General features: G+C 41.9%; 1 protein-coding gene across 6 annotated transcripts in view; it reads right to left on the reverse strand.

Moving 5' to 3' along the window:
* LOC123764045 (zinc finger Ran-binding domain-containing protein 2) overlaps positions 1-25,929 on the reverse strand; it is a 51,442-nt gene that overhangs the window by 16,056 nt on the left and 9,457 nt on the right. For 2 of the 6 annotated variants that reach the window (XR_006773520.2, XM_069329859.1), the window contains exons 2-8: positions 23,372-23,424; positions 22,837-22,881; positions 18,622-18,763; positions 13,130-13,352; positions 3,023-3,178; positions 2,635-2,816; positions 800-928 (exon numbers count right to left, since the gene is read on the reverse strand). Coding sequence is in view for 4 of the 6 variants with exons in the window: in XM_069329859.1 (XP_069185960.1) it covers positions 820-928; positions 2,635-2,816; positions 3,023-3,178; positions 13,130-13,352; positions 18,622-18,763; positions 22,837-22,881; positions 23,372-23,424 (910 nt within the window). In the remaining 2 variants the exon portion in view is untranslated. The remainder of the gene's footprint in view (positions 1-799; positions 929-2,634; positions 2,817-3,022; positions 3,179-13,129; positions 13,353-18,621; positions 18,764-22,836; positions 22,882-23,371; positions 23,425-25,929) is intronic. The other 4 variants (XM_045751528.2, XM_045751530.2, XR_011229427.1 and 1 more) reach the window with 3 other exon arrangements.

Genomic DNA, 25,929 nt, shown 5'->3' on the forward strand with positions numbered 1-25,929 from the left:
CTTCCCCCCCATGTTTCACATTGGCCAGGTCTACTCTGAAATACAAACTTCGGCCATTTATTGAGCAGCGTATTATGTTTACACAAGATACAGTCGACTATTCCTTACCTACTGTACCACCCAATCCTCCTCTTTAGGTAGTACTTGTAGCAATTAGAAATCAGTACTATTGAATTTGGAGAAACCGGAAAAGTTTTGTACTGATGTTGCATAGAAAACTTAACCTAACCCAACCTTCCCAGGCCTCAGATACATGCTACCTCAGGCCTAATATAGTACATATATATGCTATACTAGGCCTAGGAATACTGTATTTAAATATGGTCTTTAGCTTTATTTTTTTTTGGTCTATAAAATGAATAGTGCCAAATTCTACCATCTATTGTCCAATAGATGTCCAATAGATTATACCATGTATTGTCCAATACATCACCACATGTATAATGGTTCACATCGTTACAAAAGGTACTAATCTAAACAGGAGGCTGGGTTGCAATGTCAACAAAATGTCACTAATTTCATTATGACCCATTTAACCCTTGATATAATTACTAGTATAGCTATTATTATTGAGAGTCAAGACCAAGCCCTAACCTGACAGCTATTCAGCACTTATAATGCCAATAGAGCATTATACATTACTGAATTATATATGTATCACTATATAGGTATAATATTAGGCATTACGCACACAAAAAATTCAAATGCTGTACAGAAATGAAAATCCATACCTCGTGTCTGGTATTCGGGAGAAAAATAATCCAATACATAAAGAAATACTTTTAGAAGTGATATTAACCTTTTACCCTAGTTACCCTTTTACCTTGACCTAGATCCCCGTCTCCTCAATTTGGGGGACCGAGATCTTGATTTGGAGTTGCTCGGCCTACGCCGCGACCGCGACCACGACCGTGAAGACCTAGTAGATCTGAAATATAATTGGTTTAAAAGCCTTAATAAATTTTATATACATTAAAAAAAAAAGTTGACATTGCACAACACATTAAGTGAAGTTTCAAAGCCATAAAAAATACATCTCTCTTATTGGGAACTTCACTTACACAAGCCATAATTTTGCACCGCCTTATAATTCACTTCCATACACATCTTTTTAATCAATTAATCTTTAAGCTTTTATGTCTCCATTAGAATTGTGCACGTTGCACAAGATTTACAGCCATATAATTACCAAGTCCATATTGAAAACAATTATAATTAACACTTGTAAATTTTTGCGTACAAGACAATTGGCTGAAACAATCAAAATGTTACATATCAAAATATGAGTTATAAATAAATTACCAATTAAACCCATTAAAAGTGTGTATTTATAAATTACCCAATAAACCCATTAAATGTATTTATAAATTACCACTGAAGTGAAAAAATACATTTATTTAACACAATCTTTAAAATGTTTCCCACTTTGAGGGAACGGAGAAAATTAACCCCTCGGCTACAAAACTGATTATACCATATGTGTATAAAATTAAAAAAATCTAAATTTTTTCTCTTCTAAAAATGTTAAAATGCATTCCCTCACCACAGCAAAAATAAGGAAAACACCAAATCCATTAACCATGGGTGTAGCAGGGCTGACAAATGTGGCCATGATGTCGGCACAATATGCTGGCTCAAGCAGTGAGCATACCATGCACGTCACACACGCCACTCAAATATCACCACTTGCCATAATAAATTTGTTATTTGTTTACATCATATTTCACACATTTTGCTCAAATTTTTCATACAAATTGTTCAGTGTTGTCACTTGATGTTCTAATATAAGAAAACGTGCAGAACATGGCTACCACACATTACTGGTGTGCATCAGTGTTTTGTTTTACAGTAAATTTCATGGCAAATAATAATATTTTACACTTATGCACACTCGCTCACTCATTATTGACATGTTTATGCTGCACTATATAAGACTCAGAAGTTGGAGTGAGAGTCAGTGAAGCAGTCCACATAACAGAGGGATGATCTACTACAGGGAGCTTCTGGACCTACCATACACATAAAATGGCAGCCACCCAGAGGTGAGTCAAATGATCTGCCACAAACTGTTAAGTGAAGAGCATAGCCTGACTTACATAAAGCTGCCAAGTGCCCAGATCATGGGGTGGGGCTGATTCATGCTAGCAGGAATCCACCCAGTCTTAAGACAAACCACCCAAAAATAAAAAAAACAGAAAACTGACGCCTTCTAATATCACTCAAGCAAAAAACGACCCAAACTCAAAAGAGGCCTAATCCATCAGAGGCACAATCACAGGTGTGTAACAAAAACTGTACAAGTCCATTTGCACAGCCCATTCCAACCCACCAGGTGGTAATCCATGCTCTATACAATACAAACACAACCTTCACTGCATAGAACCTTGCCATTACCTCAGATTGACTTAGAAATTTTAGTCCTTGGAAATTTGGATTTCTTATCCCACACTAACTGAACTTTTAGTTTTTTTTCAATTGCAAATCTAAATTTACTACCATCTGTTGATGGAAAACAGCATTTGAAGGCTTAACAAATAGCATATACAGATAACAGGCAAGAGGTGTCAATAGGTTTGAAGCTGAAAAAAAACAAATTAAGAGAAACATGGAAAAAGTAGAGCAAGAAATACTAACCTGGACCTAGAACCCGATGATCTGGAAGAAGCCGAGGATCTCGAGACAGACCTGGAGCTATGCCTGCCTCGGGAATATGAGCGTGATCTTGACTTTGATCGAGATCGTTTAAGGGACCGGGATCGTGACCTTGATACTGTTCCACTCTTACGAGGAGAGTCCTCGGCTTTACCATTTTTTTTCTAAAATGTAAAAAACAAATTAGAAACTAGCTATATAGTTAAGCCTCAGTAAAATAAAGTTGAATTTTATAGTCAAAATCATCATTACAGAATATTTCCTTTAAGGAAAGGTACCACCCATTATCTTATAAAATTTGAAGTGCTGTTGAAGCCTTTCTGAACATGTTTAAAAGCATCTAATTAATAAGAAAGACACACACACTTGCCTTGTCATCTTTCACATCATTTTTATCATCATCGTTTTCATCCACATCATTCCAAATATCATATTTAGAAAGATCTCCATCGTCATCGTCATCATCATCGTCGTCGTCATCCTCTTCAGTCACCTTCTCTGCCACTACTTTCTGTACTACAGGTTCCTAGGGGGGGGGGAAAGAAAAAAGCTAACTTGCCATTTCTAATCTTTACTTTAAATTTTGAAGATTTAAGTATAGACACAAGAGGTTATATCTAATGTGTATTTTGTGCCACACACTATTGTGGCTGCACACTTTCCTCCTCAATTATCAACCTTAAAACTTCAATCACACAACCAGGATATCAGTAAACCAAAACCCTTACTTGGCTCCTTTGGACCCTCCCTTACCCAACAAGGACCCACCGGAGAGAAGAATTTCATAACGTTTAATGCTGGTTTTGTGGGAGGGCTACATGGTGCCTCGGTGGTGCTGTCACCCTGGTGACACACACCAAAGGGGTACTCACAGGGGCTGAGGAGAACTGCAGAACATAGCCCCCCCCCCCTCCAGGAAGTATAAATTAAGAGTTAACTGCCCTGAAAGTCACACAAGCCTGGTGCAGTTAAAGAATATTTACTAAATGAGCCACCTGCACCCTGTTGGACAGCTAAAACCTCACTGCCCAAATATCCACTCAAGACATTCTGAGACACTACAAAAAATTTGCAACCTTACGATCCTCATGGACCTGAGGGTAGATCACAGGCTGGCTAATCGTTATGACATTGCAGACAACCCGAGACAAATGACCCTGGAACAAGAAACCAGGGACAATGGACCCGCAAACGGTGCATTCCCTCGAGCACCATAAATGGCACAGCAGTAACAGTTTCCTTTTAACCAGAAAGGGGGGGAAAAAAAAGGGGAGGGCTGTAAATGAAGAAAATGACCTGCAGGGCCAAAAGAAGAAAACCACCATTTCTGGAAAAAGAGCATGAAGCTTGCCAATCCGACAACCAAAAGCGAGGGTGGAAAAAAAAGCCTTGCAGAAACAATCGCAGACTGAGCGAACAACATAAAATTGAGAAGGGAAGAGAATACCAAAACCATGTCCAAAGACCAGGATGGGACAGGAGAAGCATGAGAAGGCTACAGGTGAACAAATGCAAGTGAACTTATGAAACAAGGCCAACCAAACATTGGCAATGAATGATGACAGCATCATCTCCACCAAAGCCAAAGGATATGAGGAGACAGTTTTTGGCATAAGCAGCTAAACACAAACAACCAAGACAAAAATGAGAGAACCACAGGTACAGAAACCAAGGAAAAGTGATGGAGAAGAAAAAAAAGAGGGAGTGTGCCAAGAAACTTCAAACTGCTGTCACGATGAAACCGACAGCTAATATACCAAAAGGTTGGCCACCTGTGGCCAACCTTTTAAAGTCAAGGGTTAAAGTCATTGACTGTAAAAGAAGCAATATACAGGTCAAATGTGTAGATTGATAATGAGCCTCAAAACAACATGAAATATCTCTAGACTGATCATTGAAAGGAGCAGAAAATGAAACTGGCCCAAAAGGATAGAAATCCAAGGCAGGGATTTAGCCAGAAGGGAGCAAACAGAAGAACCCTGTTGGAGAACTTCTCCAATCTGGACAGAACCTGGAGCAACATGCCAAACCAGAGGGAGGAGATAAAGAAACTCCCACCAACCCCAGTCCAGCCAAAATGCATCCAAAATGCATCCAAAACAAGAGCCTTGCAATCAGGAAATTGAGCCCCGTAAATTAAAGTCACCTATTCCATGCCGATGTGAAAGGGTTCATCTCAAGAGCAGCTGAATTTTTCATAAAGCCAATGGAAGTTTGCATCACTGACGGTCCACTGCGTGGCAATGAGGTAAAAATTAGAAACCCCATTATCCGAACATTGGACATGTCCTAAATATGACCTGCGTAAATCATGAGAAAAATCCCAAGAAGCTAGAAGACAAGCTACCCATGGCATCCAGCTCCTCAAGGGAAGAGACCAAAGCAACCCTATACAACCAAGCTCCCCAGTAGACAATGAACTACCGGGGAGCAGTTTGAGTGGGGTCAGACCACGTGGCCCGCTAGAGATAAATCTTTCCACTACATGACATGGCTGGGGATAATCTTGCTATTAAACTGCACGATACCATTGGGGAAGGTTTAAAGTACTGCACTGCTAAAGATTTAAAACTCCCGCAGATATATGGTGTTTACATCTGCTATCTAAGGCCTCCAGTAAACAAACATGATCTTTTAATATTTGTTCACCTCACTCTGGGTGCATAGGCAGGGCATAACAAAAATTATTAATTTGTATGCAAAATTTATGAACACACAAAAATAAGTGAATATTTATCGTTTCATTGGGTGGAGGCACTCTGCAAGGCTGTGTTTGGCACTTGTCAATGCCTGGTGCTTGACTTTGCCGACGCTTTGTGTGTTATGTTTCACGGGTGTTCACCGATTGTTTTATCACTTTTTCCTTTATTTACATCCAAACAGATTATATCCATATTTGCATCACATACGTAAACCCCAGGCAATAATTGTTTAAATCGTTGTATGACGATAACCGCATTACCCCGTAAACCAAAGAATGATGATAACCACTGTCTAAGGGATAAATAGTCATATGATGATAAACGCAGTGCCCTAGGGATCGTAAATACTAGAAGATAATCACAGCCAAAGGGTTAAAGTTTGATTTGGAATCTTCTTAAATCCTTGAGAAACAAATTAATGTGTTACAGTAATATCATTGCTCTACTCGAACATTTCAGCTAGCTATGTTAATTCGTTGAGGGCCGAGAGTGGCCCTTTAGTTTGGATATTGAGCGAGACTAGTATAGGCAGATTATTATTTTTAATATGTATACTTTTCTCTGTAAATGTTATAAATTTGAAACATTGTGTTTCTGTTATGCTTCTATTTAATCTATACCATGCTTTGACCTATATGGAAGCCCCTAAACACTATCGCGCGCGCCGCAGAAATAACGTCATGCGCCGTTTGGTGCAGGCGAGCATGCCCGACACCAAAAAATGTATACTTGTTTCAGTTTTCTCACCTTAATTCTCACTCTACGTCGTTCATTTTGGTATTGTGTTCGCAATAGAATTCTCTACAGGGGTATAAGCATATAAGGTCTAAAAGCCCGGTGTGACTCCCCACAGCAAAGCCTAAAAACAAGTCCACTTTCAAAGGAAAAGGCTAAATATTAAGAAAGATATGAAAAATTATTTTATTCAAAATATGGGAGATTGGTATCAACATTACACGCCGCTCTGCGTTGATAGTTTTTACGAGGACATGGTCGAGAACATAGAGAAATTAGTACAGAGGGAAAATAACGGGGGCAGGGGAAGCAAGACGCACGGACCTAAGAAATTTAAATATTCCAATGATCAGCAAGTCAAGGGATGGGAGAGAATGCTACGGGGTGCGCATAAAGCATGGTTAAAAAATGGAATGAGGGATGAAGAGAAAAATACAATGTTGGAAGTGGCTAGGGAATGCAGTCAGGTGAGGAAGGAGGCGCGGGACAGATACTGGCAAGACTTTGCTCAGGCCATTGGTAATACTAAGAACCTTAAAGACATATGGAGAGCAGTAAATAAAGTCAGGGGTTGTAAGACTAAATTCATTGCTCACTCAGATCCAGGGAAAGTTGCTAATGAGTTAGTAGATAAATGGGCAAGTGCTGCTGGTATGGAGTCCTTACCTGCAGACACGAGAGTCACCATTGAGTCATGGGAAAATATTAGAAATGGAGTAACTTTATGTGCCTTAAATACAAGATCTATAGCATGCACTGAGATAACCCACGATGAGCTACTGGATGCTATAAAAAGTGGCAGCTCCACTGCTCCGGGAAAAGATGGAGTAACGTATGACATACTTAATTATTTAGCCGGTATGAAACCTAATCCCTTACTTGATTTGTTTAATATGAGTTATAGAGAGGGAAAGTTACCAAGAAAATGGAAAGAGGCTGTCATCATTCCTATCCCTAAGTCAAACGGAGGCTACAGACCTGTCTCCTTAATATCCTGCTTTTGTAAAATGATGGAAAGGATTTTGTTAAATAGGCTACTCTACCTTGTAGGTGATAACATGTCCAATAATCTCTTTGGTTTTATCAAAGGCAAAAGTACTGCGGATTGTCTCTTAAAGTGTTTGTCTAATGTGGATGACAATTGTAGAGTTTTTGTTGATCTACAAGGAGCGTTTGATAAAGCCAATGGGGAAGTAATCTTATACGAATTAGCCAATCTGGGAATAACAGGGAGATTGCTACACTGGATAAGGGATTACCTGCAAGGCAGAAAAGGTCAGGTGTATTACCAGGGATACATGTCTGAGGAACGGAGGTTTCAGTTAGGTACCCCACAAGGGGGAGTATTAAGTCCCACCTTATTCAATGTATTAATGAACAGATTAGCATCAGAGATGTATCCTCCAGGGGTCACGACGATCATATATGCTGATGACATTCTTATACAAGGCACTTCTGGGAACAAAATTCAAGATGCTCTTAACATACTTGGTACAACCTGTCACAAGTTAGGCTTAGTTATAAATGCAGATAAAACCAAATACGAGTATAGGAAACGAAGAAATATAACACTTACTCTAAATGGTGTGGAACTGAGCCGTGTACAGAAGTACAAGTATCTGGGCATGTATGTTGGATACACATGTGAGAGTAAAAATGCTGAAATAAATCATATCAGCACCTTATGTAAAGCCCGTCTGCATCCTCTAAAAGCACTGGCTTTTTCTGGTAAAGGTGTTGGGGTACCTATCTTGCGGATGTTATACATAAGCACTGTTCGATCCCTGATAGACTACGCAGCACCCGTATTGTCTTACACAGGCCAAGGCAGAATTCAAAAAATAGAGCTGATACAGAACGAGGCTATGAGGATTATTCTTGGATGTCAAAGAAATGCAATGATTGAAATAATGAGAATGGAATTCAATTTACAGAGTGTGTGTGATAGAGTCCGTGACATTAACACTAGAGTATCTATTCGTTTCATGCGGAGAAAAGGAGGGGATAAGCTGTTTGAGAGCGTTCAGACCTGCTTGAGTGACGTACACACTTCCAGGAAACTGAGGGAGACTCGCTATACGAGAGGATTAGCTCATGACCTCAGGGAATACGACGTATTTGACTGCTGTAAACCCTCTCGAAAGTGTAATATGTCTGCTCCCTGGAAAGTACAGAAAATAGACGTCGAAATTGTACCCCTCAAGGTGAAAAAGATTCATCATGAACCGGGACAATTACGGTGTTTGTATGGAAGCATGATATCTCGGTTACCAAGAGGCAACAGTTTACATGTATATTGCGACGGGTCGGTGGCGGAGGATGGCAGGGCAGGGTGTGGTGTCCTAATAAGGGATTATACGGAGTTTGGTACTGTGGACAGGATAATTGAACTCCGGCTTAGTAATTATATATCATCCACACAAGCTGAACTGCAGGCCATTCTGGCGTGTTTGGAGGAAGTACGTCATGACGACAAAAATGTTTTTGTATTTGTCGATAGCCGAGGAGCACTGGAGTCCTTAACCCCTTAACTGCGTTGCCTCCAAATGTGACACCCCCGCAGTGCGCAGGAAATAAATTCTCTGGAAAAAATTCTTTTTTCTTTTTAAAGTGTCAAAAACCCTTCCCTCAGTATGGGTATGTAAAAAAAAAGTCGAGATTGTACTTACTTTGGCTGCTATGGGGTCCGGAAGTTGGGGCGTGACGTCATCATTCCCCGTGCGCCCGTGCCGTAAGCTCTTGGGGGCGGTGGGGCGCTCGGGGCGGGGCGCACGAGTTGCCGCGAATATATTTTCGTTCATTTTTTCCGCACCTTTCCAAATACAATTTCATCGTTTTTATGTGCCAATCCAATGTATAATGAACACGTACACTATAATATCGCAGTACAACATCCGTACTGTCCGTCGACACTGTGTTACGTGCATGAAACTTGTGTACACATATGCAGCACATATTTACTATATACCATGCTAATTTGTGTATATATACAATCTATTTACACACTATACACTGTCACACACTATATACATTCACCATCAACACATTCAGAACACCGCGTAGCAGCTGCTTCGTATGAGCCAATAGCAGCTGCCTCGTATGGGCCAATATCAGCTGCCTCGTATGGGCCAATAGCAGCTTCCCCGTATGGGCCAAGAGCAGCTGCCTCGTATGGGCCAATAGCAGTTGCCTCGCATGGGCCAATAGCAGTTGCCTCGTATGGGCCAATATCAGCTGCCTCGTATGGGCCAATATCAGCTGCCTCGTATGGGCCAATAGCAGCTGCCCCGTATGGGCCAATAGCAGCTGCCTCGTATGGGCCAATAGCAGCTACCTCGTATGGGCCAATATCAGCTGCCCCGTATGGGCCAATAGCAGCTACCTCGTATGGGCCAACATCAGCTGCCTCGTATGGGCCAATATCAGTTGCCTCGTATGGGCCAATATCAGCTGCCTCGTATGGGCCAATAGCAGCTACCTCGTATGGGCCAATATCATCTGCCTCGTATGGGCCAATATCAGCTGCCTCGTATGGGCCAATAGCAGGTGCCCCGTATGGGCCAATAGCAGCTGTCCCATATGGGCCAATAGCAGCTGCCCCGTATGGGCCAATAGCAGCTGCCTCATATGGGCCAATAGCAGCATTTGGCCATGAACACATTCAGAACACCTCGAGTGAGAGCAGCCACACCCAGCCAGTCTCCCTCACTCCAACATCTTACTCGCCAACATTGCTCCTCCCACCATATTGTTATAGCTCTTATTACACATGTTCTATATACCTATCTACATGTTTTATTTACCAGAACTATGCAAGTAAGCCGGTATTGTGTCCAAACAGTACAGTGGCCACCATACACTGCATGAAAAATCACACAGCAGACGACGCTACGATTACGTCACCTCCCTCACCAAAATAGCTCCTCTCAACATTCTCCGGTTGCTGTTCTTACTCTATATACACACACTATATATACCCATGTACATATGTGTTGCCCATAGCGAACCACTAAGCTAGTATGGTGAGCAAAACAAGAGTGGCAGCCACACACACGATGAGGCTACCTCAATTCTCGCCCTCCCTCCCTCATCAAAATTCCTCCTTCCACAATACTACGCACAACGCTAATTATAGCCACAATCCTGCTATTATCACAATCCTGGTCACTAATTCCTGTAAATGAATAATTGACCACACGTTTATTTTGAAAAGGAACCTAAGAAATCATTTGAAGATTCCTAGATGAACGAAATAATGCTGTGGCTAGAGCTGTGAACATCGTGAACAGCATTGAATCACTGATATTTGAACATTGTACCCAGTCATTATCACACTCGGGCTCTAATATAACACTATCATAGCTAAATAATACAAGTTATATATATATTTTGACATTATTTGGCGATGCTGTGGTCACATGCTGAACAGCAGTGCTGTGCGCTCATGCTGCGAGCGCCAGCCTTGGTTGCTCACACACTACTGAGGCTCCCACACCCGGGAATGTGGACCACGATTTTTTTTAAAGATGGCGTCTGTTTACAAGAGCCCTGAGGAAGCTGATGTGAACCCCATGTAGCCGCGGGAGTTTTGAATGGAACGTGAAAAATACAAATACCCGGAGGCGCGTTGCGCAAACCAGACGTGAGCCTGCAGGCGCGTTGCGCAGTTTAAGGGTTAAACAGTAGAAACCCAGTCTTCATGTCTATAGTGGAGGACTGTAAGAGAAGAATAACTGAGATACAGCTGAAAGGTTATAGTGTGAAATTCATGTGGATTCCATCTCATGTTGGAATAGTGCTCAACGAGGTGGCGGATGACTTGGCCAAACGTGCCACATCAAAACCACAAGTTGACATTGAATGTGAATTCACAATGAGACAAATAAGAAGCAAAATCAGAAATATTCAGGCACAGGCGGGAGTGGAGAGGAGAGAGATAATGTATGAGAGTAGTCAAACCATGCAACACTACATGTATGTGAGTCAAAACACCCATTTCACTTATGGTAAAAGGAGAAATGCTTGGAGTGACTCTGTGTACATGCGGCTCAGGCTTGGGTACAAATATTACTGGGAATATGGGATAGATGTTCATGGTAATGACACGAAGTGTAAACTATGTGGTATGTTAAGGTCTCACACCCTTGCCCATTATATTCTTGATTGTCCGTTGATTAGTGTATATAGAAACACTGAGATAAGGACTGTTCCTGAACAAATAGCCTGGATGTGTCACAACGGAAAGGTTGATGATATTCTTGAGAGATATAAGAATTTTGCACCAAGATTGTAATATTTTGTTGAATTATCTGCAGGTGTCTTGCAAATTGTCTATACAGTATACCTAGGTCATAAAAGTATTTGTGTGTACGTCTGATACCATACTCCTTGTGAGGGAGGAAATGTATATTTTTACCTCTCAGAATGTTTGGTAATATGTTTATTTGTGATGTGTGTATATGTATATATTAACACGTTGTACTGAACGGGGTGAGAATAGCTTGAGCTACCTCATCCCTTTGTGTGTATTTTACCTCAATAAACTTATTTCAATTTCAATTTCAATTTCAAGCCTAAAGTCGGCTCAGTTACCAGTGAACGATCACCAATTGGCACACCTGCAGACTAATGTATACTCTCGTTCAGTTTGATAACAAATTTGTGTGTTACGTGTTTCATTTTAGTATCAAATTGTTTGCAAAATAAAGGTGAGTATTTTAAAACTAGTCCCATAATATTAGAACAATAAATGGAATTTTAAATATTTTAACTTTTGGACGCTCATCACCACAAAATTATTTATATCTTTCCAGTGTCCTGACAAATTTTCGTGTTACGTCTTTCATTTTTGGTATCAAATTGTGCACAATTTAAAGGCACTTGTTTTGAAACCACTCCCAGATTGATCGGATAAAATTAAAATTTTTAACTAATATTTTAACGAGTGACTACAGACCTCGTCACCCGAGACGTCTCGAGGGAAAAATGAGTGAAGACGGGCATAGGCAACAGAGTGCGATAGTGTTAATGGAAATACATTAAACACTGAGTAAAGATGATTCAAGGTTGAAGGTATCTATGACCATAGCCTCAAATTATTTTGAGGGTATGGTGGACCGGTCGGTCCACCGGTATAGGGAGCCGGTCGGCCGAGCGGACAGCACGCTGGACTTGTGATCCTGTGGTCCTGGGTTCGATCCCAGGCGCTGGCGAGAAACATTGGGCAGAGTTTCTTTCACCCTATGCCCCTGTTACCTAGCAGTAAAATAGGTACCTGGGTGTTAGTCAGCTGTCACGGGCTGCTTCCTGGGGGTGGAGGCCTAGTCGAGGACCGGGCCGCGGGGACACTAAAAACCCCCGAAATCATCTCAAGATACTGACCACCAGTGTGACCTGGTGGACATTATTGCCACTGGTACTCGCCTTCTCAATGCCACACGTTCTACCTTACCACCCTCCAGGGACAGTGTGAATGCCTGGAAAGTCCTTAGGGGAGTTGCTAAGGTCGCTGTGTTTCTCTGGTGCACATTGGGGTCAATTGTTGATTTCGATATGGGGACTAGAGGAGTGTGTGAGGGAGCATCATGAGGCCCCCCCCCCCACCCCCAGGTAACACAGACAAACCAATAATCAATTGAAACATTATCATGAATTATGTGATTTATCAAGTTACACAACACACACACTTATAAATACAGAGAAACAAGTGATAATCAATGAAACATCCAAGGAGGACACAATAATTCTATAATGAATTTTTTTCTAGAATTTGTGTATCTTTTGCGCGTAGGCAGGTATAACCATTTTCTCATGGCCACTGTCCAATGGTTAAGAAACCTTTCTAGAATGCATTCCACTGATACATTACTACTACTGTATATATAAGACTGATTCTGGAAACTGCCACTAGAAACTATACTATCCACTTTCAATGAGAATTTTTTTATTAAATACAAGTTATCATCCAGAAAGAAATCTGAAGGAAAAATTAACAAATACAAATAAAAAAGCATCCACAACCCTTAACAGGTATTTCTAACCTTTTTTGTTTCACTGGACGACACTGGAATTTTATTCCTAAATTTCTTTTTCTTCCTTCCAAACTCGTCATATTCATCATCCGATTCTTCACGGTGGATGTATTCAACACCCTCTCTTTCATTAAAGCCACCTCCGTAACCTGTGCGCTCCTCTAAATCACCAAATTTTGGAGCATTGCACATGTTGCAAGTTTGTCGTCGCGCCCAGTTGACATTGCCACACCTTGGAAGAATAAAAATATTAATTTTAAATTACTGCAGAAGTAAGGAGGGGAAAGAGTTGCATCAGTGTGGAGGGGGTGTTTGGAAAGGAAAAAAGGTTGTTTGGGAAGGGTGTGTGTGTGTGTGTGTAATATAAAGTTGGTCAGCCTACAGCAGGAACAAATCACGCATGGCTATGTATGGATACACGAAGTCTCGGGCATTTGTAGCAGCAGTCTTTTCAGTGTATATCTGATAAATTAGTTCTGTATATTTACGTTTCGTGCATGATACTACGAAATTTGTTTTAGCTCTATAATAAATGTGATCAAAATATACATAATGAAGACTACAATGGTGAAAAAAAATATATATAGAGAGTTGCAAACCTTGAATAAGAAAAATTGCTAATACCAAGGATGTTATACATTGTACTAATCATAAATTTATTGTAATACCTGTACAATAAATTCATTGTATTACTACTGTACTATATTATTATTATTTTAATTTTCTCTGGAATACAAAATTTATTCTTTACCCATTAGATGTCATTCCAATAATTTTATATTATTTTGTTGAATTTGTTGAATAATACTTACGCAACACTTTACATAACCCCCCCCCCCCCAAGACCTCCCGCCAAGCCAGCTGCTACATCAAGAAGCTCAAAAAACAAACCAAACTACCAAAGTATTGTAGAACATGTTGAGCACCGTGAGTCATGTCCTAAACAATCATGGAGCTTGAGGGAATTTAAAAAAAAAAAAAGACGATAAAGCAAATATGCAAAAGTGAGTGAAATATTTGGACAGGTATAGTTGTTATTTCAAAACAAAAGCAGTGTAAGTAACAAAGATGGTGGTTGCCATATGGAAGGACAACAGGTGTTAATTTCAAGGGTTTCACTGTGGATGAGCAGTGAAACGCCGTGGATGAACAGTGAAACGCTGTGGATGAACAGTGAAACGCCGTGGATGAACAGTGAAACGCCGTGGATGAACAGTGAAACGCCGTGGATGAACAGTGAAACGCCGTGGATGAACAGTGAAACGCCGTGGATGAACAGTGAAGCGCCATGGATGAACAAATGAAAACACTATGGATGAAGAAAAGAAAGGAGGTTTTCTTGCAGGTTTTGCAGTAGGATAAGGAAATTAACTGACTGACAAAGTGGAGGTACAAATCAAAGAACTAGAGAAAGAAATGAGATGGAAAATAAAAGGGACAGTGGTGAATGTGAAGAAATGATAGGAAAATATTTGTATGGAGAACTTGGAGCAACCTTACAGGATAGCTAAAATGAAGTTCGGCAAAGATATAACACAAACTTCATTGACAGCTCAAATGGAGGGGGAAGGGGGAAGAGTGAGCGAGAAATTTGTAGCAGGTATGATAAGACGAAAATGGATAGGGAGTTAGACGAGCGATGGTTAGAAAGGAGGGGTTCACGAGTTTACAGCTTAATCCTGCAGGCATATAGTAAATACACCCCACCTCACCACCCACATATAAGATGGCTAAGCAACAAAGTACAGGCAGTACGGAGAAACTACAGAAATAACAGGACACACAGAGCAGAGGAAGATACCAGAGGGCCAGGAGTGAGTACCTCAAGGGGAGAAGAGAAGCAGAGTGAAAAACGACATAGCTAAAAAAGCAAACCCAACCCAAATTGTTGCAGACATATCAGCAGGAAAACAACAGTGAAGGAACAGGTAAAGAAACTGAGAATAGGGGCACACAGGTTCACTACAAATGACAAAGCGTACGAAGAACTCGATAAAAGATTCCAGGAAGTTTTCACGATACAGTAATGAGAAGTTCCTGAACTAAGAGAGGGGAAATGTCTTACCAGGCACCACTGGACCAGTTCAAGAGTATCAGTGGGGAGGTGAGGAAGCATTTGCTTGAATGTGATGTGGCAAAGGCTGTGACCAACATGGAATCTCACCATAGATATAAAAAGAGTACAGAAGCACTATGCCTACCATTCTCAATGGTATATAACAAGTCACTGGTAACAGGAGAACTGCCAAAAATTTGGAAGATGGCTAATGTGGTCCCAATATACAAGGAAGACAGACAGGAGGCACTGAAGTTAGGCCTGTGTCCCTAACTTTCATACCATGCAAGGTGATGAAGATCACTAGAAAAAACTAGTAGAAACATCTGGAGAGAAAGAACTTTACAACACATCACCAGAATGGGTTCAGGGATGGCAAATCTTGCTTTACAGGTTTAACAGAATTCTATGAACAGGTGACAAAAATTTGACACGAGAAGGGTGGGCACACTGCATATTTTTTGGGATTGCCAGAAAGTCTGACAGTACCCCATAAGATACACAAGTGCATAAGTTGAAAATGCATGCAGCAATAACATGGAAGAAACTCCAGTGGATAAGGGAGTACCTAAGCAGAAGAAAACAGTGAGTCACTGTCAAGGGCAAGGTCTCAGAGTGGTGAGATGAGATTAGTGGAGTCCCACAGGTTCCAATTCTTGGACCTATCCTGTTTCTGATACCTGTACTGTATATGTAAATGATCTCCCAGAGGGAATAGACTCATTCCTTTCAACATTTGCTGATGATGCAAAAATTATGAGGCAGATTAAGACAGGAAGATAGCAAGAGGCTACAAGATGACCTGGACAAGCTTAAAGAATAGTTCAACAAATGTCTAATAGAGTTTAACTCAAATAAGTGTAAAGTAATGAAGCTAGGTGGAGAGAGGCGGCAGCCAGACACAAGGTACCAAATGGGAAACAAAATCCAACATGAAATGGACAGAGAGAAGGATCTAGGTGTTGATATCACACCAAACCTGTCTCCTGAAGCCAACATATAAATGATACCAACAGCAGCACATATGAGACTGGCTACCATCAAAACTGCCTTTAGTAATTTGTGTAAGGAATCATTTAGAATGTTGTATACCCCATGTCAGACCAATTCTAGAGTGCGAGGCTCCAGTATGAAGTCCATATCTTGTCAAGCATAAGATGAAGTTGGAGAAGGTCCAAAAGTTTGCCACTAGACTAGTTCCATAACTACTAGGTATGAGTTACAAGAAAAGGATACATGAATTGCATCTCACGTCGCTAGAAGACAAGAGTTTGGGCGAGACATGATTACCACATACAAAATTATCTGGGGAATTGATTGGGTAGAGAATAACATTATTTAACACAGGTAGTACAAGAGGATGGGTGGAAATTGAAAACAAAATTAGCCACAAAGATATTAGAATTTTTTTTCAGTGTCAGAGCAGTAAATAAATGGAATGCATTAGGAAGTGATGTGGTGGAGGCTGACTCCAAACACAGTTTTAAATGTAGATATGATAGAGTCCAATAGGCTCAGGAATCTGTACACCAGTTGACTGACAGTCAAGAGGCAGGACCAAAGAACTAAAGCTCAACCTCTGCAAGCAGAATTTGGTAAGTACAGGGTACACCCCACCTCACCATCCATGTCATCCTTTAATATGTGGTCAGTTAAGAGGCTTCTAGAGCCACATGATCTCTGACACCAGCAGGAATAGGGCCACAGCACTCATACCCCAGGCAGAGCAGGACTAGTGGGTGTACCCAAGATTTGATCTGTTTCTTACAATAAATCAAGCCTACGAAGATATCCATATTTATCTCCAGTTCCTCACCTGTAGATGTAACAACTACAGTATCAACAAGAATGTATTACCTACATTGCTTGATACCTGCTTGATCGGGTTCTGGGAGTCCTTCTACTCCCCAAGCCCAGCCTGAGGCCAGGCTTGACTTGCGAGAGCTTGGTCCACTAGGCTGTTGCTTGGAGCGGCCCGCAGGCCCACATATCCACCACAGCCTGGTTGGTCCAGCACACCTTGGAAAAAATTATCTAGTTTTCTCTTGAAGATGTCCACAGTTGTTCCAGCAATATTTCTTATACTCGTTGGGAGGATGTTGAACAACTGTGGACCTCTGATGTTTATACAATGTTGTCTGATTGTGCCTATGGCACCCCTGCTCTTCACTGGTTCTATTCTTCATTTTCTTCCACACTGTTCATTCCAGTATGTTCTTATTTTACTGTGTAGATTTTGGGACCTGGCCCTCCAGTATTTTCAATGTGTATATTATTTGATATTTTTCTCGTCTCCTTTCTAGTAAGTACATTTGGAGAGCTTTGAGATGATCCCAATAATTTAGGTACTTTATCGCGTCTGTATGCCGTATATGTTCTCTGAATTCCCTCCATTTCGGCAATCTGCCCTCCTATGAAGGGTTGAGTGAGTACTGAGCAATACCCAAGATGGGACTGCACAAGTAATTTGTATAGTACAACCATTGTGATGGGATCCCTGGATTTGAAAGTTCTTGTAATCCATCCTATCATTTTTCACATTATTCCCAAGTCCTTTACATGTTGCTTTCCTACTATTGATGGTATTTTGTACCTTGTATTATATTTAAGGTCCTCATTTTTACCATACCTGAGTACCTGGAATTCACTGTTAAACATCAGGTTATTTTCTGTTGCCCAGTCGAAAACGAAAACACTCCCCCCTCCTCACCAACACAGCCTACCGCTCCAACACCTTCACCACCCTCACCATCATCCTTTCCACTATACACCATACTCTCTCCACACCTACATCAAACCCAACTGGCTATTTGCTAAATCCAGCTCCGTCACAAACCTTATATGAACAAATCCACAAGGGCCGTGACAAGGATTCGAACCTACGTCTGAAAGCATCCTAGACGCTACCTTAATCGACTGAGCTACGACATGGTGTAAGAATTGCAACCAGAAATTCAACTGAATTTACTTGGATTTGTTCATTTGATGCATCACGCTATCGTGATTTCTGTGTGTAATGAAGTGAGGGCGAAGAGGTTGAACGGCCTATTGACATAGCTCGAGTGCACGGGGAAATTGTGTAAAATCCTGGTTTGTGTCTCGGAGAGGCTGCAGGATCCAAGTAAATTCAGTAGAATTTCTGGTTGCAATTCTTACACCATGTCGTAGCTCAGTCGATTAAAGCAGCGTCTGGGATGCTCTCGGACGTAGGTTCGAATCCTCGTCACGGCCCTTGTGGATTTGTTCATTTGATGCATCACGCTATTGTGATTTCTGTGTGTAAACATCATATTCCATACTGCAGCCCTAATTTTAATGCCAAAACATAGTCAACAGCAAGAAAATATATTGTAACATGACTTGCAATTCAAATTTATTTTATATAGGCAATGCACATATTAACAAAATTATATAAAAAATCAATTTTTGTGCAAATTAATCTTACTTGCTACACTGCCAGTCATCTGCACTAAACAAGCCATGTGACTTTTCTGCCGCAGCTTTGCCAATTTCTATGCCCAGCTGACGCTTTTTTTCTGCCGCTGCTGCTGCTGCTGCCGCTGCTGCAGAGCCTGATCCACTACGATCTGAAATTGTATTTGATCACAGGTGATCGAGAAAGGTATTACCAGTCCCTGATGCCAATCATATTGCAATACAAATAAAAATGAAACCCCTAAAAATACAAATGCTGTACTGTACATTGCATTCTGCCCTCAATCCCCACTTTCTTCCTACATAAACTATATACATGTGTATATAGTTTTACACCTCACATGTATACATATGGGGTGTCTGGGGTGTCTGGAGTGTCAGTGAGGGGTAGTACCTCTGACAGGGAACAATTGTACCTTTGGATGATTTGTCTGCTCTGGTCCCCACCTGCGCTCAACTCTCACCTGTGGCTCCTAGTAGCTGTTTGCATACAACAGTGGCCACACTCCAGTAAACTGCTCCAACTGGCGGGCAAAACCAGGTGAGGGATACTGCGTGGAGGAAACCATCAGAATTGTTCAACAGGCAGGCAGGCAGGCAGGCAGGTGGACCCAGCAAAGCATTGTGGAGTACAACTAGGGTGCAGTGAGGGGGGACAGGACACTGCTGGTCATCCACTGCATCCTAACCTATCTCCCGCCATTTCGACTTGTCTTGCTGCTGGACCCAAATAGGTTGGGACGAGAGATTGATGCTGATGATTTGCGCAAGTTATGCCTTCAACCCATACTGTATATTGAAGTCGTGGTCATCTTCAACGACACAGGTATAGGTAAAGGACGATCGCCGCCATGATCCGGAAAATTTCTTTAGAAAGGTTAGGTGTAACACAAACAAGGAGCAATGGTTTCAAGGTCAACAAGCCATAATGTAGGACTGAGAACAGAAGATGCTTTTTCACCCACAGGGTTATTAACCCATGGAACAGCCTACCCGCTGAAGCCGTTAATGCCAAAGCTCTATTGGGTTTTAAAGTACAGACGGAAAAGACCATCAAGGGAAATGGGGGGGGGGGACCTTCGACAAGCCTCCGGCTTCTTGTCCTCGTTGAAGGCCACTAGTGTTAGTGGCTCTTGGGTAAACTCAGATAAACATGTAATATGAGCATGTACACAGAAAATGGGTGTGAACAGATGTTCTTTTGAGTTCTTGCCTTCATTTAAGCAAGAACATTTATTGGGCAACTTCATTACAGGATAAATTTCCTACACTATTAGTATTATCTTGCCAACTTTTGAAGCTGTGAATTGCATTTGCATCATCTACTACACTTCCTTCAGATCATTGCATATTCACTACACAAACTGAAAATAGTGTACTGTACTTAAATTATATTCCTGGGGCCTATTTCCAGTTTTAACTAATGTCCTCTATGTAATATCACCAACTGGAACCGTCTGTCCTAGTTCATTTTGTGATTTACGAGCATTGCAACCATGTCATCTCTCTTCCCTCTAGTGTTTAAAGGTTCAAATTCTGAATGTTCTCGAAAGCTGGGTAACATTTCTGCCGTCGCCCATGTGACAAATCTATAGACCTCAGTTTAATTTGTTTCATTTTACTCGAGTGTGTAATTACCTAAGTGTTGTTACATGGATGAGAGCTATGCTTATTGTGTCCCATCTTCCCAGTACACTGTCACATAACACTTTGAAACTACTAACGGGTTTGGCCACCACCACTTTCTCATTTTACTTTTCTAACCGTCCACCACAGTTACAAAAAACGAGCGTTGAATGTAATGAAATGCCAGTTTCTGGGAGTCACGGAGGTTCCCCTGAAGCTAATCTCACTGATATAGTGCTATCGTATTTGGGATCACCTGTGTCAGAGTTCTTGTTGCCTACCAGGGACCAGAGCCAGAACCTGGCCCCCCTCCCTCAGAGGTGCATAGGTGCATGGCCTATTAACAGTTTACATTTAAAGTATATCATACTTACCATCAACCAGGGAAGACAGCCAGAGATATCGGCAAATCAAAACAGACCACTGTCTGGTTGAAAATTGTGATCTACATCCTCAAAAGAGCAAAAGAACTCCTCCAGAAAGAAAGTCTTCACCCAACTAGCCCTTCGCTCGTTAATCCGGCTACCACTCCCCGCAGCCCAGGTGAGCCGGCAACCCACCAATTTAGTTCTTGAATGATTAATGTCACTGACCAGAGGGAGGGAAGGTGTCAGGGAGCCTCCGAGGCTCACCCAGAAACTGCCGTTTTATTACATTCAATGCTGGTTTTCTGTGGGGAGCCCCTGTCTGCTTCCTAAAGCTAACTACCCACAGAGAACAAAAAACAGGGACATACCAGGGAGGCAGCTGCACCGCAGGTCTCAACGCGAGGAAGAGACAGGCGGCCGCAACAGGTGCCCCAAGCAACACAAGCAAATATCGTCCCGAGACATATTGCCAAAAGCAGCCGAAAGAGTGGCATAATTCCGAACATCATGGGCACATGGGTAGACCACCAGCTGGCGAGTCTTTAGTACACTGAAGACAACGAGACACACACGAGCCTGGAACATGGGAACCAGAGAAACTAGAGCAACTCAGAGCACTTCCACCAACACAGAACTGGTGGCCCTCAGGTAACGCTGTAAAGCCGCCACCGGACACTGCATATGATGCACCCCCGGCCTAACCTCCCAAGCAGCCACAAGCAATGGAAGCCTGCCGTCTCATTCGTCACCAGAAAAGGAGTTGGCCACAAATGAACAAAATGACCAACAGGCCCAAACAAACAAAACCAAATAAACAAAACCGCTAAAACAATTAATGCTATTATTCAGCATTATCTTGCCCTTGTAAGGTCCCCATTTAGATTATACAGTTCAGTTTTGGGCAACCAACAAAAAAATTCTAGAAAGCATACAGAAGGATAAAAGTTATCCCTGGTATTAGGAACTCCAGGGCAAGAAGGATATAATCCAAGCACAGAACAGAACCTGTATACAACCATTCCATTCACCTGGGCTCTAGGAGACTCGAACCGCAGACCCCACGCGTGACGCCGAAGCTATCGACCGAGCTATTGAGTAGTCTTAATAAGGAAAGTTTCCAGAAGCAGCATCCTGCTCCAAACTGGAATTTTCTACTTTCCCTGACTACTAATGAAGCCCAGAAGAATTAAGTGATCCACACTCACGGCACAAATATTTCCATGGAATGTTTATTTCCACGGAAATGTGGATGACAATTTTTCTTTATACAACCACGAATTAAATACGAAACTATACAAACGAATTAAATTACAATATAATAAGATAAATATTAATAGGACACGCACTAAATACACAAAAGACCACCTCAACAAAATATATCAAATTATATAAAAATATATCCACAAATAACACACAACAACGAATAAAAACTGAACAAGTTACCTTGATCATACCTTGATTCATACCTTGATCATAAGTTAGATTCAGAAGACTTTGGTAATCACTAGTTTAAAAATAGTGTTGAAGATTTATAGAACTGATTACCACATAATAGATGTGGGATTGTTGGGACTTCCATGTGAAGGTTAGACAGGAGCAAATGTGGTTGGGAATAAATTATAGCTGCAGGCGATGAGTCACAATAACGTGGCTGCAGAACGTTGACCAGACCACACACTGGAAGGTGAACGGACGACGACGTTTCGTTCCGTCCTGGACCATTCTCAAGTCGATTGTGACTTGTGTGGTCTGGGTGTGGTCTGGTCAACATAAATTATAGCTGCTTTGCATGAGCCAATAAGCCTTCTGCTGTTTCATATGTTCTATCCAAGAGGTAACGTCTTTCATTCCATAAAACCCATGACTTTTACTCTATGGGCATCCCCCTTGCTGTTACCATGATATGATGGTAACTGGGCGAGGCAGTGAAAGGTGGTGTGTTCGTGCGTGTTAACACTACTGTAAAGATATATCCATTCTATAAAACAGGCCAGAACTGGGAATGAATAGAGCATGCCTGGAAAGTCAAGACAAACCCTTTGCAACGCCCAGGAGTTTGCCCTATTGTACTGCATAACGTTATTACCTATCATTTGGAGGGACTAAAACCAATCCAGCACCCACATCTTGCCTCAATCCAGTCTTACACAAATTGAGAGTTAATGCTGATGGATGGAATACTTATTACCATAAAGTAACATTAATTAGGAATTTAACCTGACCACCATTACCTAGAAGTTCAACGATGCCATCACGACCACTGGGCGTTCCGCCTCCTGAGTACACAAAAAAACATAGATAAGTGGTTAAACATCTTTGTCTAGAAAACACAGTTGGCCACCAAATAGCAAGGGAATATTCCGTTAAGCCAATTTTTAGCAGTTAGCAATGGACATGTAAGCCGTAACAACCGGGGCAGGGATAAGTATAATACCAATTTGATACACTATGTGAATTACAATTTTAACAAAATGCTTACCAAGACACCTTCTCCAGAGTGTATTCTGTTTTATCAACTTGTCAACACATTATACATGCATTTGAAACCGACTTCAAATTTTCAAGTCAGTCTCAAAACTGAGTTGAAACTTAAATTTTCAAGTCAGCATTATGCAAATGCTGACTTGCATAATGTGCATTTTTCAAAACTCATTATGCAAGTCAGTCATCATGTATAATGATGACTGACTGTACTGTGTTAATATTATCAAGACCTTGTTACCTATCATTTTTGTACAGTACAATCATTTTAAGTGATTTACTTACCTCTGCCACATCTGTTGCATGTATTTCTTCGAGCAAAATTCACGTTGGCACATCTGGAAAATAAATGAAGATCATTTATTTACAAAGCTAATACCATTTCACTTTCAGTTCCATTACCATATTTTTGTTTTCATTATTTTGTTTATTCAACCTAGTAGAACTGTGTTTATGGAGGATATGAGCCTTTTTGTATACTGCTAGCTGATAATATACTTCTTATAGCCACAACAAACAGTTGTCAGCAAAACTTGTATCATCCTGTAGCACAATGACTTATGTCTTCGGCTCACAATCAAGGGACCAGGGTTCCATCCACGGTCAGAACAAAGAGTTTCATCTGATGCCATTGGTCAACTACCAGTAAAATAGGTACCCAGTAGGGAAAGGAACTATCAGGAGAAAGCGTTAAACCATTATGACTATATAGCACTTGAGGTACCCAGGTGTTAGGCAACAATTGATCTGCACCTTAGAAAAGGTCAGTAGATGGCTTAGGTGACTTCAATAAACCTAAATACAAGCTTCCCATCCCCAACTGGAATAATCCAACTACATACATGCTTAAAATGCACTGTGTAAATAGTTTTTTTTAAACATATACAGTACCCACTATATATATTCACAGTACTGTAATTGCCCTCTATTTTTAATAACTAATGATTATTATTACTACTGATGCACAGACAAATTACATTAACATGATATATACTATATATATATATTAATGAGAAATCCACTAGGGCAGTAAGATGGGCATGAACCTACAACCCCGGCATTGCCAGCCACATACTCTACCACTAGACCACTGCCGACTTGTAAAAAAAAAAAACATACAACGGGGTTTCTAATGAAAACACAGGTATTCTGGAGATCCCTACTGAACCCAGTCCAAGTGTTTACGCATGACCCACAAGAACTTGGGTGGAAGGGCAGTAGTATCCCAAACCTTACACCCCAACTTCAAAAACACACAGAAATCACATTAACGTGATATTTATCAATGAGAAAATATTTTTTTTTCATTGAGGAAGATTTGTACCTACACTTTGGGTACTCCCAAGCACACGCCCATAAACCACTGGACCACGATACGCTAAGTATTTTAACCTATTATTCAACTAAATCCACTATGAGTCCCGATACATTGCCCTGATACCAAATCAAGGTTTCACACATTACCCACATACGCAGTGTGGTATATATAGAAATTCCACCCCCAAAGCCTCCCTTCAAATGCACAAAGAAATCATATTAATATAACTTATCAATACATCACATTAACCACTCTGCTGCATTGGCATTAAATATAACAAGTAGTAGATACAGAGAAAAAAATCTCACCTGCCCCCCTCCCCAACTTTTTTCCCTCTTATATTGTTAAAATGCATTCAACATCATGGGAAACTACAAAAAACCAGCGTTGAATGTAATGAAACGCCATTTTCTGGGTGAGTCCCGGAGGCTCCCCGGAGCTATCCCAGGCTGATATGCTAATGTCAGACTTTGGCATCAGTCATGTGTATGGAGTTCTTAGGCCTACCGGGGACCACGGCCAGAACCGGGCCCCCTCAGAGAGGCAAGGGGAGCAATGGCCTATAGAAGCCCCCGTGTAGTTGGAAGCATTCTATGTCTGCCATCGACCGGAACAGGCACCCAGAAAGGTAAGCGCCCCAAAACAAACCCCTATTCTGGTTAAAATTGCTACCTAATACCGAACTAGTGGATAGAACTCCCCAACCGAAAACAAGCAAATTAGTGTGACGTCACACACTGCCGCGCCGCTGTCTGCGCAGCTCCCCCCTCCCCGGGAGGGGGAAGGGGGAGCCCCAGACCCCCCGCGCCGGCTACCCACACCTCAGTTCTTGAGGCTGGATGTCAAAAACGCGAAAAACCGCCGACCGGAGGGAGGGAGGGATGCCGGGGAGCCTCCGGGACTCACCCAGAAAATGGCGTTTCATTACATTCAACGCTGGTTTTCTGGGGGGAGCCCCGTCGGCTCCCCGGAGCTAACTACGCACAGACAGAAAAAGAGGGACCAACAAGTCCGACATCGGACGACAAGCCGCCGACGCAGCCTGAATAAACTGCGCCACGGCCGACTCCCCAAACAGGAGAGGACAAAAAGGTGAAGAACGCCTAAGAGCCAGAGCCCAAGCAGATTCCACGGAGGAACCCAGCACCGCCTGCCGACACGCGAGACGGGAAGCATAGAACAGGGAAACCGCATCCCGCAAAATCGGCGTGAACAGCTTCAACAAGGCAGCCGACGAACGCGCAGCCGAGGACAAGGTGCCGGACCCCGGGACGGACCCAAGCGTCCCCACATCCTCCACGAGCTAATCCGAAGACAGCTCCAGGAGGGAAAAGAACCGCAAGGCCGAACACAAAAGGCCCCGAGCGCGCAAGTCCTCCGCCACGAGCGCCGCCGAAAGGGAGGGAACCTGCACATGGAGCTGAATAACGCCCACATCGCGGGGAAGGGCAGGGGCAAACAAGCACTCATTCAGGTACTCAAGGTCACCCCCCAGGAAAACCTGAAGCACCGTGGAAGCTTCCCG

The sequence above is a fragment of the Procambarus clarkii genome, chromosome 23, assembly GCF_040958095.1.
Source record: "Procambarus clarkii isolate CNS0578487 chromosome 23, FALCON_Pclarkii_2.0, whole genome shotgun sequence".
Lineage (NCBI taxonomy): Eukaryota > Metazoa > Arthropoda > Malacostraca > Decapoda > Cambaridae > Procambarus > Procambarus clarkii.